This window comes from Manihot esculenta, chromosome 6 (genome assembly GCF_001659605.2).
Source record: "Manihot esculenta cultivar AM560-2 chromosome 6, M.esculenta_v8, whole genome shotgun sequence".
Taxonomy (NCBI): domain Eukaryota; kingdom Viridiplantae; phylum Streptophyta; class Magnoliopsida; order Malpighiales; family Euphorbiaceae; genus Manihot; species Manihot esculenta.
This window is the reverse complement of record NC_035166.2, coordinates 10,067,141-10,083,311: the sequence shown is the minus strand read 5'-3', so window position 1 is coordinate 10,083,311 and position 16,171 is coordinate 10,067,141. Positions and strand designations below refer to the sequence as shown.

At 37.6% G+C, this 16,171-nt stretch overlaps 1 protein-coding gene across 1 annotated transcript; it reads right to left on the bottom strand.

Moving 5' to 3' along the window:
* Window positions 1-7,890: 7,890 nt before the first annotated feature.
* On the bottom strand, window positions 7,891-9,720 carry LOC122723846 (GDSL esterase/lipase At5g03980-like). The gene is made up of 5 exons (XM_043957739.1): window positions 9,100-9,720; window positions 8,801-9,013; window positions 8,550-8,689; window positions 8,190-8,463; window positions 7,891-8,108 (listed from the first exon to the last, which is right to left on the bottom strand). Exons 1-5 carry the CDS (start codon window positions 9,356-9,358, stop codon window positions 7,891-7,893), a joined length of 1,104 nt encoding a protein of 367 aa, XP_043813674.1. The 5' UTR covers window positions 9,359-9,720.
* Between the last annotated feature and the right edge of the window lie 6,451 nt (window positions 9,721-16,171).

Sequence of the window (16,171 nt, the reverse complement as noted above, 5' to 3'; positions counted from 1 at the left end):
CTAACGACATCTCATGCGTTTGAGTAGTTAGGATTGGATCTCTCTATCTCCTCATGCAATTAACAATTGTTTTGATGCCTAAGGTCCAAGGACGTTCCTTGGCAATTTGTTAATTAGTAATTAATTAGAGGACGTTCCCTAATTGGTTTAATCATAAGGAGAGATATGGTGGTGAGAAGCGTCTTCCATCTCCATAACTAATCTATTGAATCAATCAAGAGAAACTAAGTGTCAATGATCAATCCCAACAACTGAAGTGGATCCAATTCTTCAACTAGAGCCTTTCTCATTATTGTTTACTCTTTATTTTTATTATTCGCTTTACTTTTATTGCTTTCAGTAGTTGCTTAATTAAATCAAACTCAAAACCCCCCATTTTACTTTCAGTTTATTTCTCTTTAGTTATATTTGCTTTCAGTTTATTTCTCTTTCAGTTTACTTTTGTTTCAGTTAATTCTCTTGGTCTTGATAAGAAAAATAGGTAAGTATTCAATTCCCTGTGGATTCGATCCTTTCACCACTATCTGTAGTTGTAAATTGTTGATAACCGAAAGGTTATTTTTGACCGGTCTCGACAACCGCGAGTCACGTGGCTTGAGTGTTTATCGGGGTTGGAATCGCTAAACACGTGACAATATATGCGATAAGTGTCAAGTAGAAGTGCATTGATGTATGCAACTGAGGCACAAATCGATAGACTTGAACTTTGTTCCTACATGACTCGATCAATTCGATTAATTTTTCTATTTCTACATGCTCTTTTCTTCCTCCATTACTTTCTTTTTTCTTTCATTCCTTACATTATATCTTTCTCTCCTAACTATTTTTTAATTCTTTTTTTTTATTTCATTTCCCAATTAAATTCATTCTCAATATTTATTTTAAGGGTTCTATTTCTTTGTTTTGATTTCAAGTCCCTATTGCTTGAAATTCTTGAAATTTAACATTGTACTAATTTCTCTTCTTGAATTTTTTTTTTCTCATTTTCTTTTGGAAACAAATATAACCACATTTGGGAGCTAAAATTCTCTAGGAATGTGGATTAGTTGGGCTACCCGAAATAAGAAAGACCCTGTTGGCTAGAGCAGGTATTAGAGTGACTTTTTCTCTAGCAAAACATTGCAGTTTGTGAAATTGTTCATCAGAGTTGGGCTACCATTATTCATTAATAGCATACTATTACCCATATTTTATTTTTGGTGGTAATAATTCTTTTAAGATTTGATAGTTCTATTTATAATTTTATTTTCTGCATGCAACACATTCAGAATCTACTTGAGTATTTAATTTAGTTTTTTCAAAGGATAGAGCTTAATTTGGTTGTTATGCTTGCGATTTTACTTTTTTCTACCTGAGTTGGGCCTCTGCAAGATTTCGATAGAATATTCTCAAAGTATTGCTTTAACAATAAGTAAACCTTAATCCAAATTAAGAGGATTTGGTATGCTTTGTTGCATAGTGATGACACTAGAGGTAGCTTACAGCTGAATTTGAAGACTAATAGAAAGATAACAACATACAAGGATGGGAGGATGTTAAAAGAAAATTGGCATGTTCCACTTCAGCTTACTGTTATCAATTTGATTAGGGAGATTTACAATTTAGTTCCTTAGTATTGCCATTATTAACAAGTACGTCCCTGCATTTTCAGAAATCTATTAAAATGTCCTTATCTTTTTTTTTCTATTAATAAAATAGTTATTCCGTCTATTTTTGCCGTTAAAAATATAACAAAAGACCAAATTACCCTCCTTCTTTTCCTCCTCCTCCTTCTTCTTCTTCTTTGATTCTTCTTCGATTTTTCCTTTTATTCTTTTTTCGATTTTTCTTTTTATTCTTCTTTTTTAAGGAGGAGGAGAAGGAGGAGATTTTTCTTCTTCTTTTTCTTTCTCTTCTTCATCATCATCTTCTTCTTCTCCTTCTTCTTCTTTTTCTTCTTCTTCTTCTTCTTCTTCTTCTTCTTCTTTTTCTTCTTCTTCTTCATCATTATCTTCTTCTTCTTTTTTTTTCTTTTTTAAGGAGGAGGAGGAGGAGGGGCTATTTCGTTGACGGAAAGAAACGATAAGAACATTTTAATAGATATAAGAAAAGAGAAGGACATTTTAATATATATGAAAAAAGATAAAGACATTTTAATAAATTTCATAAAATATAGGGACTGACTCGTTAATAATAGCAATATCGAAGGACTAAATAAGGGGTTTTATTTGAGGGTAAAATTGGATTTTAAAAATTTTCTCTCTCGTCATTTATCTATTTTTAACGGAAAAGATGATAGAAAAACTATTTCATTGACGGAAAAAAAAAGATAAGAACATTTTAATAAGTTTTTAAAAATGCAAAGACTGACTTGTTAATAATGACAATATTCAATAATTAAATTACAAATCTCCCATTTGGTAAATTAATATTGAAACTCTAATCCTCCTCCTCAGGCTTGGAGCTGAAGGGGTATATAAGCATCAATCATTTGGTAAATTAATAACAGGTCTGAGCTGCATTCATTTGGCTTTATGGATCCATCTCTAGAATGCTTGAGATTGTTTGATGATTTGTGTGATTGAGATTGTTTCTAAGTTGATAAGCATAGTTTGGTGATTCATGGTATCCTTTCTTGTTGTGTGCATGATAAGCATGATTTGGAGATTGTTCTACTGTTTTACTTGTTTGTAAGAAAATCAAAGCTAATCCATCTTGAGATTATAGGAAGAAAACTGTTTTTATTTTCTTACCTCTTGTGTAGTAAGTTACAGAGTTTATATAGTACATGATATGAACAATTAGACCTTTGATTGAGCCCTCAATTATGTTCTAGAATCGTGCTATGCTAAATATGGTAAGATTTGATCACTGACTGATTTACAATCATGACAGAGGATCACTGATTGATTTACAATCATGGCAGAGGATTCTTTCCAACAACTGATTGATTTACAATCATGGCAGAGGATTCTTTCCAACACTCCCCCTCAAGTTGGTTCATGTGGATCTAGCATACCCAACTTGCCCAAAACCTCATGGAATATTCGTCCAGCTACTGCTTTGGTTAGGATGTCCGCCCATTGATCCTTTGATCGAACAAATGGTAAAGATATCAGACCACTGTCCAACTTTTCTTTGATGAAATGTCGGTCTATTTCAACATGTTTTGTTCGATCATGCTGAACTGGATTTTCAGAAATGCTTATTGCCGCCTTGTTGTCACAACGGAGTTCAGCTGCATCCTTTGATGGGAATCCAAGCTCAAACATCAACTTTCTGATCCATAGGAGTTCTGCCAGTCCTTTTGCTATTCCCCTAAATTCTGCTTCAGCACTTGACAGTGCCACCACCTTCTGTTTCTTACTTTTCCACGTTACCAAATTTCCTCCGACAAAGGTAAAGTATCCTGAAGTAGATCGTCTGTCAGAGAGATCTCCTGCCCAACTTGCGTCCGTATATCCACTGATACTGAAATGACCATTCTTTTTGAACAACATGCCCATCCCAGCTGTTCCTTTCAAATATCGAACGATTCTTAATGCTGCCTCCATATGGTCTTGTTTTGGATCATGCATAAACTGACTTACCAAACTCACAGCATATGCCACGTCTGGTCTGGTGTGTGATAAATAAATCAGTTTTCCTACCAGTCTCTGGTACCTCCCCCTGTCTGTGGGTCCTTCTTTTGAGTCCTTGCTCAACTCGTGATTGACCATTACCGGAGTATCGACTGATTTGCAATCTATCATTCATGTTTCAGTTAACAGATCAAGAATGTACTTTCTCTGTGATATTAGAATTCCCTGGTTTGATCTGAGAACTTCGATTCCAAGAAAATATTTTAGCATCCCCAGGTCTTTCATCTCAAATTCTTGGAATAAGTTGTCCCTTAGTTGTTTGATTTCGTCCACATCATCTCCAGTTATAATCATGTCATCCACGTATATAATCAAACACGTGATCTTCCTTCCTTGCCTCTTCAAGAATAGAGTGTGATCGGAGTTACTCTGTCGATATCCATTTTTCTTCATTGCTTGAGTAAATCTCCCAAACCATGCTCTGGGTGACTGTTTCAACCCAAAGGCTCGCCTCAATCGACACACTTCTCCCCTTCTATATCCACTCATGAACCCTGGTGGAGCATCCATGTATACTTCCTCCTCCAGATCACCATGTAAGAAAGCATTTTTCACATCAAATTGGTGAAGTGCCAGTCTAGGTTTGCAGCTAGAGAGAATAGGACCCGTATTGTATCAATTTTTGCTACTGGAGAGAATGTTTCAGAATAGTCAACTCCATAAGTCTGAGTATATCCTTTTGCTACAAGTCTAGCTTTATATCTCTCCACCGTTCCGTCTGACTTATACTTTATGGTAAACACCCATTTGCATCCCACTGGTCGTTTTCCCATGGGTAGCCAGCATTTTTCCCAGGTCTTGTTTTTCTCCAGGGCATCCATCTCGGTCTCCATCGCCTCAACCCATCTTTTGTCCTTCTGGGCCTCTGTGGCATCCTTTGGTATCCATTCTGAGCAAATGTTTTTCTGTAGGTTGACCAACTGAGGTGATAGTCTTTCTCCTCTGGTAACATTTGCCACAGGGTATCTGGACCTGGCTGCCTCAAATTCTGGATCATATCTCCTGGGTGGAATTCCTCGATTATTCCGAGGGGGTAGGACATATTGGCCTGTTTCAGAAACCTCAAGGGAAATGGGTTCAGTAGTAAGGTTATTAGAACCAGGGGAAAGTTCAGATTCACATACCTCAGTTGTGTGTTCCTCAGGATATTCTACGGTGTCAGGTTCTGGTTGTGACGTTGAGACCGAGGACTGTACTAGATGGTCAGTGTCTCCCAGTTCTGGTGTAGACTCAGGAAGAGAAGAATGATCAAGTTCTGGCCCCTCCTGACTAAGCCAATTTGGCAGTGGTGGTGATTGTGCCGTTGTCTCCCCCTCACTGCTAGTTGGCGAGGGAAAAAAATATTCCTCTTCCAGAAAAGTGCAGTCCATGGTAGTGAAGAGCCGTTTAGAGATTGGGTCAAAACACCGATAGCCCTTTTTATGGACACCATAACCAAAGAAAACACACTTAAGAGCACATGGATCAAGTTTAGTGCGGTGTGTTTTAGGAATGTGAACATAAACTGTACAGCCAAAGATTTTAGGTGGAAGGTTGAGAAAGGAAGGGATGGTGTGATGAGAGGACAAGGTATGCAAGGGAGATTGGAAATTAAGGACGCGAGACGGAAGTCGATTGATGAGGTAAATGGATGTGACAACTGCTTCAGACCAAAACTTAGGAGGAACTTGGGCTTCAAACAATAGGGCTCGGGCAGTCTCAAGGATATGTCGATTTTTCCTTTCAGCAACCCCATTTTGCTGTGGTGTATAAGGATAAGTAGTTTGGTGAAGGATCCCATTATCCCGGAAAAAGGTTTGGAGATGGTTATTGACAAATTCCCCCCCATTGTCAGATCGGAGGACTTGAATGGTCTTGTGAAATTGGGTTTTAATCATGCGGAAAAAATCACAGAATTTCTCAGCCACTTCACTTTTTTGTCTTAACAGGTAAACCCAAGTAACACGAGTGCAATCATCAATAAAAGTCACAAAGTATCTATAATCAGGGGAGACAGTTTCCGGGGCAGGCCCCCATACATCAGAGTGTATTATTGAGAAGGGAGTATCAGATTTATTTGTGGATATATGATAAGTACTCTTATGACTCTTAGCAAGCACGCATGAAGAACAAACTGGAATGTCAATGGATTTAAACTCAGGAAACAAAGTACGAAGATAATCACTTGAGGGATGGCCGTAGCGCCGGTGCCAGAGCCATAACTGTCGGGTTGAGGACCCTTGAGCTAAATGAGCTGACCCAGTACTTGAGATCTCCTCCACATAGTACAGTCCATCTTTCTCAGTACCACGGCCCAGTACCGTGCCCGTATGAATATCCTGCAAAACACAAAAATGAGGATACATGAGTACTCTGCAATTTAACTGTTTGGTGATCTGACTGACAGAGAGTAATTTGCAAGATAAGGAAGGTACATAGAGGCTGTTGGAGACATTTAAAGTGGGGGTTATAGAAACGGTACCACCACCGATGACCGGGAAAGAGCCACCGGTAGCGTTTAGAATATTGGATTTTGAGGGTGGGGCTGACACAACAAAATCTGAAGAATCATTAGTCATAGTGTCTGTGGCTCCTGAATCAAATATCCACCCACTAGTATTTTGTACCTTGTTAGAATTAAAACAAGCAGAGGCACATTTAGATTTATTTAAAGAGACAGGAGTAGAAAGGTCATTTGCCCTCCTTTCTAACCCTAAAATACCTCCTTTCTGATCATAAGGGACACCCGTGCCTCCTCCTTTCGCGGCTCCTTGTAGTGCCGTGATAAACATCTCCATCATCTTTGCCCATACAACATAATTGGAATCATTCAATTTTATGTCGGACGGTGGCTGTGCTGAATTAAGAGTGAATTGGTTCACTGATTTCTGATTTCCATCTTGGCTATTCTGAATTAACTGAAATAGTTTTTGTGACAGGTCTGCTATTGGATCAATTATTGTCTGGAATTGGTCAACCGGGCTGGGGAGGTCGGCCATTGTTGTTTCGGTGAGAGAAAGACGTTGGGAAGGGTATCTGGTAAAGGATTATTGCAGGATGGCTATATTTTAGACCGAAACCTGCTCTGATACCATCTTGAGATTATAGGAAGAAAACTGTTTTTATTTTCTTACCTCTTGTGTAGTAAGTTACAGAGTTTATATAGTACATGATATGAACAATTAGACCTTTGATTGAGCCCTCAATTATGTCCTAGAATCGTGCTATGCTAAATATGGTAAGATTTGATCACTGACTGATTTACAATCATGACAGAGGATCACTGATTGATTTACAATCATCGCAGAGGATTCTTTCCAACAACTGATTGATTTACAATCATGGCAGAGGATTCTTTCCAACAATCCATGTATAATATTTCATAAAATATTTGAGAGAGATTGGTTATTGCATGTTTATTGTGTGTGATAGTGTTAGATTTTTTCAGTTATTTAGCAATAATATAGTTATTTTAAATTTTACGAACAACAATTTTGACAGAAATATCTTAAATTTGGATTAGTGTAAAATTTAAAGATTTAAAGTGTTTGGTTTTAAAAAAATAGAAACTAATCTGTTAATTATGTTTAAATTTTGAGATTAAAGTGTAATTTATTCTATCTCCGATAATAATATGGGTAAGAATAATTTTCTATTTTTAATAACAAGGACAAGTACACCTGGTTATGATTTGATTCAAATTGTGAACCATAATAGAAGTGAATTCGACTAGATCTTTATATTAGGGTTAGTTATAGGCGCCTTCCTTTGAACAAAAATCAAAATTAGCTTGTTTGAATTGACGGTCCAATTTAGTTTTAGTTTAATCATCTAATAAAATTGTGGTACTTAAAATTGATAAGTGGAAAGTTAATTATCAAAAGTTTAAATTTTTTTTATAGGTAATAAATATTATTTCATTTAAATTTAAATATTACTTTATTTTTCATATTATGAAAATGGATACCTTTTGTACAATTTACTATTTACTCAATTATTAATTTGATAATATTTAATATCTATATTTATTTCTTTATTTTTTATTTATTTTTATATTAAAAATTTTTTCGAATTAAAATTACATTGACGATTCAAAATTTAGATTTAATTGGAACCAAAACTAGCATATATAAGAATTGCTAATAGCATATATAAGCAACATAAGAATTAATATTGATAGATATAACATCTAAAAAATGTTAACCAACTGAATTTCTTTCCATTAAAATTAAAAGCCACAAACTAAATTAAATGACAAACTTTCAAACTAGTATATAAATTTATGAAATAATCAAGCTATGCACTTAAGCTTTTGGAAGATGTTGCGAATGATCCATCGAGCCATGAAGAAATAGGCCTTTTCAGTTGAATGTACTCCATCCCAACTGATATGTTCTTGAGGTGTATGACAAACTGGTACGTTAGGAGCCCCACACATTCTATTAAGACTAAAATCATAATCACCTCCACTCCCACAACAAGCCTTTTGCAGTGATTTTGGATCAAACCCTGTTTCCATGAAGCAACGCAACGTTAGTTTCAGTAGTTAATGTTATGTTAAACCACAATTTGCAGACTTCAAAAACTCACCAAGCAATGCAGCTTTACTCAAAATCCACTTGTAGGCATTGTAGTAATCCCCATATACTATATTCACTTTTGGATTCTCTTCTTGCAATTCTTTAATTGCTTGCTGGAGTTGCTCATTGTGATACATTGCAAAGTTATTCAGTCCTTTGAGGCAATGAAATTCATCATATTCACTAGAATCATTGGAGTGAAATCCACTAAGATATATGGGCATGCAACCGATTGGAAAATTCCCAGGAACAATAACCCGAGCAGCACCAAATCCAATAACCCTCTACAGAAAACATGTAGGAAATTTAAGGTAATGAAAAGATGAACAGAAGAAATCAATTACTCTATGTTTGAAGAAAATTAACTAACCATAACAGCTTCTTTGATAGCTTTAACAACATCAGATACCATGGACTTCAACTCATCAATACTCTTGCCTTGAAAGAAAGCATAGTTATAATCATTGCCTCCAATCTCCCCAACCATGAACAAAGATCTCTTATGTTTCTCTACACATTCTGTAAAATATAAGAAGGATAAGACAATAGTAAGCATAGTTATAAGTTCAATAAATAATTTATCTTATTATAAAGTATGATGCATCAGTAATATATAGTGACCTTTGGAACTATGGCAGGTTGTATTGAAATGGGTATGCATCCAGTTGAGTTGTTTGGTAAGAGAACTATTGGTGACAGGGGCAATCACTCCTTTTTCTGCAAGAAATTCCACAGGCAATGCAGTAGAGCCAGCAACTGCAAAATTCACGCCATGTGTCTTGCTGGAACTAGCATTCAAATATGCTTCAAGAAGTGGAATACCAGCTGATTTTGCTGTCAAAATACAAACAAGTGCAATAATTATCTTAAGCGCACACAAAAGAGCATATAAAACGTGAAATAATATAGTGGTTTCTTACCAATGAAATCAATAATGAGCAAGCCATTGGAGCATCTACCAGTTGGATTCCTGTACAGGTTTTGGCCATAGGGAAGTCTAGAAAAAACAGAAGCAGGGTCCTCTTGGATCAAATTGCCAGTGTCAGAAATTGAATCCCCAAGGTTGTATATGGCCTCAAACTCACAAGCCTTGAGAAGATGAGCATTAGATATAGGCAGAAGAAGAAAAAGGAAAACGGAACAGAGAAGCAAAGGGAAAAGAAGCTTGGAGGAAGCCATGGCTGTAGAGAATAAAGAGTTTCAACTATTGCTGGCTTTGGCAAACTAGAGTGAAAACAATTGCATCTATTTATGGTCATACGAAGTCCATGCAGAGATAGAAATCAGAAGTCAAATACGACTTGGTTCTGTCCTGATCTTTGCATCCTATTTGGATATGAAATCCGAGATTAAGTTATAGTTGGACTTTCGACAGAAAAAAAAAAAAAGAAGTTATAGTTGGACTAGGATTCTGTGAAGAAATCACTCCATGCTAAAATCTGATGGCCTAATACATATAAAACACCTGTAATATAAAATAAATTATTCATAGTCATATTATGAAACAACTCATTGCAATGTCAACGCATAATCTTGAAAATATTAGATTATATATCTTATAACTTTCCAATCCCTCAAAACAAACAAACAAACACTTTTTAGATTTATAATTTATTTCATAATTTTTTATTAACTTAACTTTTATTAAATATCAAAAAATATTTTAAATATTCACTTAAAAAAATAATTTGAGAAGTTATTTTTAAAATAAAATAAAATGAAATTCTAATAGTCAATTTATATAAAAATATAATGTAAAATAAAAAGTAAACAATAATTTTAGAACGACAAAAAAAGAAAAGTGAAAAAGAGATATGAAATAGAGACGGTATTTATTTTATTTTTTCTATCCTAATGTTAAGAAGGTTGTTGCTCCTCCGCCTCCTTTACTTGCTGTATGGTGCAATGCCGCCTTCACCCAACTTTTAAAAAAATAAAAATTTAAAAAAAAGAGTCGAAAAGAAATAAAAAATCAGGATACAAATGGTATTCTTATAATAGAGCACACATTTAGCATATACTTCATATCTAACACTAATGTAAGTAACTTTCTATTAATTTTGTGTCTTTTGTCATGTTTTTACTGTAAAATAAAGAATCAGTTAATTTGACAAATATCTTGAAAAAACTGCTAAACAAAGCCTTAACCAACGATTTGGATAAACCTACTGAGTATTTTTATTCGTTCAGTACCAAAAATTACCTAAGGCTCTAGATAGAAACTGTCAAATTACCTAAGGCCCTAGATAGAAACTGCCAAATGACCCAGTCAATCTTTGACCTGAGCCTTGCTCAAACTCCTAAGAAAATCTACAGTCTGTGAAAACAAAGAAAATAAGATTTTCCCATTAAAGATACGCGATCTCGCACGTTTCATTCCAAATTTTACGACATTATCTAATTTAAATTCACCACGTCGTTTGGTTTGTTAGTCAGAATTGGATGTAATACCCGGCTAGATCAGGCATCGGAATTCCTACCGTCCGGTGGAATTCGAGGATGTCAGAGGTTTCTAGAAGGGTAAGAGAAAAGTTTTCTAAAATGTTTTTAAGTATTTTAAAGGTTTAGAGTGGAATAGGATTGAGTTTTGAAGAGAAAAGACCAAGGAGGATTTGGCCAGGTTCGGCCGCCGAAGTGACGTTCGGCCGCCGAAAGTGCCTTAGATTCGGATTCCGAAACTCCAAGTTCGGCCGCCGAACGTTGCATGGTTTTGCATGCGGTTAGGCTGCCGAAGCTGAGTCGGTTTGCCACCTATAAAACGCCTCCAGTCGGTGAAATGGATAAGTATAGCTTGTCTTTTCACTTCCAGAGGTAAGATCATGTCCTCCATGGGTATTTTTCATGATTTTGAGGTACTAGGTCGGATAAAACCTTTATCTACCAAGCTTCTCTACACTACTCTGATTACTCTGCCCAGTGTATGGATAATCCCTATATGCATGTATCCTGTTTTATGTTTCTTGATGAGAAATGTGCTGAACCAGGCTTATTGTTTGACATGTTTGATGAGACGCCAGTGAGTTGTAAGGTGGGAAGAAAGGGTTTCAATCCCTTGACCCACAGGGATCAATAGTCACCAGTGTAAGCCCTGAGGGCATGTTTCAGATTTGTATATCTGAATGATAGTAGTTAAGCCTGGTAGTTCTACAGGATTGTGGTTATGTCTGATCATGTATGGGATTTATCAGGTGCTCAGAGTTTATGTTCGGCTTACTACGGGTCCCGGCGGCCTTATGCCGATCTGGATCCTAGTGCCAGTAATGGTTCGGACCGGTTTTCGGGTCGTTACATTGGATCTCTCTAATTCTTAAGGTGGTTGATAAATTAAATCTAATAGACGTTTTTTAGATTGCTTGTTGACTAGGGTTAAATAGCGAATATTTCCTAATTAATTTACATCTAAGGAGAGATTGGTTATTAGGAGCGTCTCCCATAACTAGAACCAATCTATTGGAATGAATAAATATATTTTTGCTTCAATAATCAATTCTCACAACTGAAATGGATCCTATTTTTCAATAGAATTTGTTTGTATTGATTTTCTCTAAGTTAATATTTGATTTTTTTTCTTAGTTATTGCTTCCTTTAATTGTTTTATTTTTATTTTTTTACTTTAGTTTCACCCTTCATCAAAACTTCCCTTTTTATTTTTATTGTTTGTTTTCCTAGTTATTGATTGAAACTTTTTAGTATCAATTTCTTGTCCTATGGTCGACTCAAGCATTGGGGAAGTGAGTTCCCAAGAGGAGAAGGATCTAGAGGAATGTCGGGTCCAAGATGGAGTCGAATGTCCGATCCAAGGTGAAGCTGAGTTGCCGAAAGGGCTACCATCGAGAGAAATGGTGGTTTATGCTTTGGATGGTGGATCCAATAGGGAGTTGGTAGCCGAATGTCCAAGGGAGGTGGTGTTGCCCAAGCGAGAGAGGTGAAGGCGACGTTGCTCAAAGAAGAAGAGAAATAATAGGTGCAAGGCCGACGGACTAGCGAAGTCACCTAACCACATGGACGAAAGAAGTGCTGCTGGGGCACAAGTAGAGAACGGCCAAGGCAACAAGGAGCACGTGGGTGAACATGCATTGCATGTAGGTGGACATGCAAGTGGAATCAACATGGAGCATGTAGGTGGACATGCAAGTGGGACCGATATGGAGCATGTAGGTGGACATGCCAGTAGATCTTACTCTAGCTCGTGCGTTGGAGGACGTACGAGGAGGATGTGACGAGGCCGTTGCCAGGATGAGTGAGGGAGGATGTCACGGTCAAAGAGTGGTGAGACCAAGAGAGGTCATAGAGGCAAAATCGGCGAAGTATTGCTCGCAGTGCATGCGGCAGCCAATTGGTAGGCCAACGGGCCAATTCTGCATCAGGGGCAGATTTGGTATCGCAAGCTGGCAGTAGGCTGAATGAGGTTCAGCCTGGGGCTAATGATGTGTAGTGGTTGGTCAGAACGCTGGTTGGTGATGGAGTTGCTAGGCTGCCAGAAATGAGTTGCTATGCGACTGGCAGGAAGCTGGGGCGCATGGCAGGCCAGTAGGCTAATGAGGTGCAGTGGCTGGTCAGAACGCTGGTTGGTAATGGAGCTACTAGGCTGCCAGAAATGAGTTGCGCTTGGACTGGCAGGAGGCTAGGATGCATTGCAAGCCAGTAGGCTAATAAGGTTCACTAGGGGAGTTTCCAAGGATTGGCAAGGCTGTTGGAAGTATTGTTGGGCCATTAGGACAGTGGTAGGTCGCTGGAGGCAAGGACAGGCCCAACTGGGATGTTGCAGACCGCTGGGAAGAAGCAAGCATGGGCCCAACACTGTAGAAACAAGGTCCATGGCTACAATGCTGGTGCGGCACGAGATAGGCCTGCGGGAGTTGCAGCGCACGCGGGCCAGCGCCCAAATGAAGTTCAGAGGTGCGCATCCCAGCAGGCAGATAGGCGAGCGGCCCAACAGGCAGGTGAAGTTTGCAAATGTGCAGCCCAGAGCCTAAACGAGGTTCACAGAGGCACTGTGGCGCGCAGAAGGCGACCAACACGTGCAGCAATGGGCCCGCAGCAGGCAAGCACGCAGCAAGTGGGGCTGGCGCGCCCTCAGGACTGCCAGACTTGCTAGAACTGACCAGATGAGGTTCAAAATGGGCAGAAACTGTCAGAACATCCCAAAACTGCTGGAAAACAGCCAAGGCAGCAAAATAGGATAGAATGGAGATAGAAGAAGCTTCTCCAAGAAGCAGCTTGCTAGGGAAGATTGAACAGCAGCTTACTAGGGAAGATTGGACAGCAGCTTGCTGGGGAAGCTGGATAATAGCTTGCTGAGGAAGCTTCGCATCTCAGCCACAAATGGGGATGTGGCAGCCCTATAAATACCACTTAAGAGGTTCATTTAGAGACATGAGAGATATGAAAACATGGAGAGATGGAGTGACATAGAGACATTCTAAACAGCAAGTCAATATTCTGCTAGACATTTGTTGTAACCTCCATTGTATTTCTCCATCACTTAGTAGATTCTCTTACACCCCAAATACTCTTCCCAATCTTGCTTGTTTGTTTAGTTACTTTGCTTCCTTACTTGTGTGTGTGATTGGCTTCCACAACACCTTGAGGTCCCAATTACCCAAGGTTGTGCTTATTGACCGCTGTGAGCACTTGCAATCTGTTGATTGCTGGAATCAACCCTTTTGTTTATCTTCCGCTGTGTATTGAGAGATTAAGGCTGACTCAGTTCGACAGACTGAGCTAAGTGTCGCATAGTGATAGAGCATATTTTAGTCCATATTATCATTATGTTCTTAATGTCTATTTGCATCTTTTCTGCTTAATTTTGTGATTTTAATCATGTTTTGCAGATATTAGGTGTAAAGAGACAATCTGGAGAAAATGCTTTTAAAACTGCCAAAAAGTGCCAAATATGGAAAGTGCCAAAAAAGGAAAGTTTCAAATAAGGAAAGTTTTCAGAAAAGGAAAGTTCTCAAATAAAGAAAGTGCAGAAGCAAAAGCAAATAAGGAAAGCTCAGTCAGAAGATTATTTGAAATTTAAATCGCAGATCTTTCTTTCCTTGTTCAAAGATGTGCACACACTGCAACAGTCAAATCTTCCTATTTAGGCAGCAAGATTTCAAGGAGATACACTTGCCTCTTCTTTATTCAGCATTCAAAATTCAAACGAAGGCTCCACCTAAAAAGGAAAGACAAGACAGATTCACTTTCCCTTCTGCATTCAATGACCACGCGCGACCTGCCTTCTGCAAAGCAAGATGCGCGCCTTCCTCTTCTGAATCCTTGGTGCACGCCTCCTTCCTTCTGAAAGCCTTAGAACGTGTCTCTTTCCTTCTGAAGCTCCAGCCATGTCTCCTTCCTCTTCTGAAAGCATTAATGCACGATTATTTCCTCTTTTGAACACAAGCCGCGCGCCTCTTTCCTTCCGGATAATTTACAACGCGATTCTTTCCTTTTCAGACACAACTTGGGCAGCAAGCACCACTTGGGCAGCAACTTAGGCAGCAATGAGACCTAGGGCAACACTTTCAACTATAAAAAGACACATAAGGAGCCTCCACACAGCTTTTACAGACCACCTTGGAGACACCTACGGGATTCACATCTCTTCTTCTACCTTTCTTCTTTTCTTTTATTTTTGGTTTTGTTTCAGCCATGAGAGGCTGAAATCTTTTATTCTAGTTGAAGATTAGGTGATACTTTAGTTGTTATATGGATTGGGAGACTTGATCAAACATTGTTTAACTTTTGGTTGTTCAATATTTATGCAATTTCATGCTTGATTTCAATATTGCTTTGTTGTTTAGATCTACGTTGATTCTTGATTGCAAGGTAATAATATGTTAGTTTGGATGATTTAAGTCCGTAATTGCTTGGATTATTCAAACATAAGAACACTTGGTGTAAAAACTAAGGAAATTGTATGATCTAACGACATCTCATGCGTTTGAGTAGTTAGGATTGGATCTCTCTATCTCCTCATGCAATTAACAATTGTTTTGATGCCTAAGGTCCAAGGACGTTCCTTGGCAATTTGTTAATTAGTAATTAATTAGAGGACGTTCCCTAATTGGTTTAATCATAAGGAGAGATATGGTGGTGAGAAGCGTCTTCCATCTCCATAACTAATCTATTGAATCAATCAAGAGAAACTAAGTGTCAATGATCAATCCCAACAACTGAAGTGGATCCAATTCTTCAACTAGAGCCTTTCTCATTATTGTTTACTCTTTATTTTTATTATTCGCTTTACTTTTATTGCTTTCAGTAGTTGCTTAATTAAATCAAACTCAAAACCCCCCATTTTACTTTCAGTTTATTTCTCTTTCAGTTATATTTGCTTTCAGTTTATTTCTCTTTCAGTTTATTCTCTTTCAGTTTCAGTTAATTCTCTTGGTCTTGATAAGAAAAATAGGTAAGTATTCAATTCCCTGTGGATTCGATCCTTTCACCACTATCTGTAGTTGTAAATTGTTGATAACCGAAAGGTTATTTTTGACCGGTCTCGACAACCGCGAGTCACATGGCTTGAGTGTTTTTCGGGGTTGGAATCGCTAAACACGTGACAATATATGCGATAAGTGTCAAGTAGAAGTGCAGTGATGTATGCAACTGAGGCACAAATCGATAGACTTGAACTTTGTTCCTACATGACTCGATCAATTCGATTAATTTTTCTATTTCCACATGCTCTTTTCTTCCTCCATTACTTTCTTTTTTCTTTCATTCCTTACATTATATCTTTCTCTCCTAACTATTATTTAATTCTTTTTTTTATTTCATTTCCCAATTAAATTCATTCTCAATATTTATTTTAAGGGTTCTATTTCTTTGTTTTGATTTCAAGTCCCTATTGCTTGAAGTTCTTGAAATTTAACATTGTACTAATTTCTCTTCTTGAATTTTTTTTTCTCAGTTTCTTTTGGAAACAAATATAACCACATTTGGGAGCTAAAATTCTCTAGGAATGCTGATTAGTTGGGCTACCCGAAATAAGAAAGACCCTGT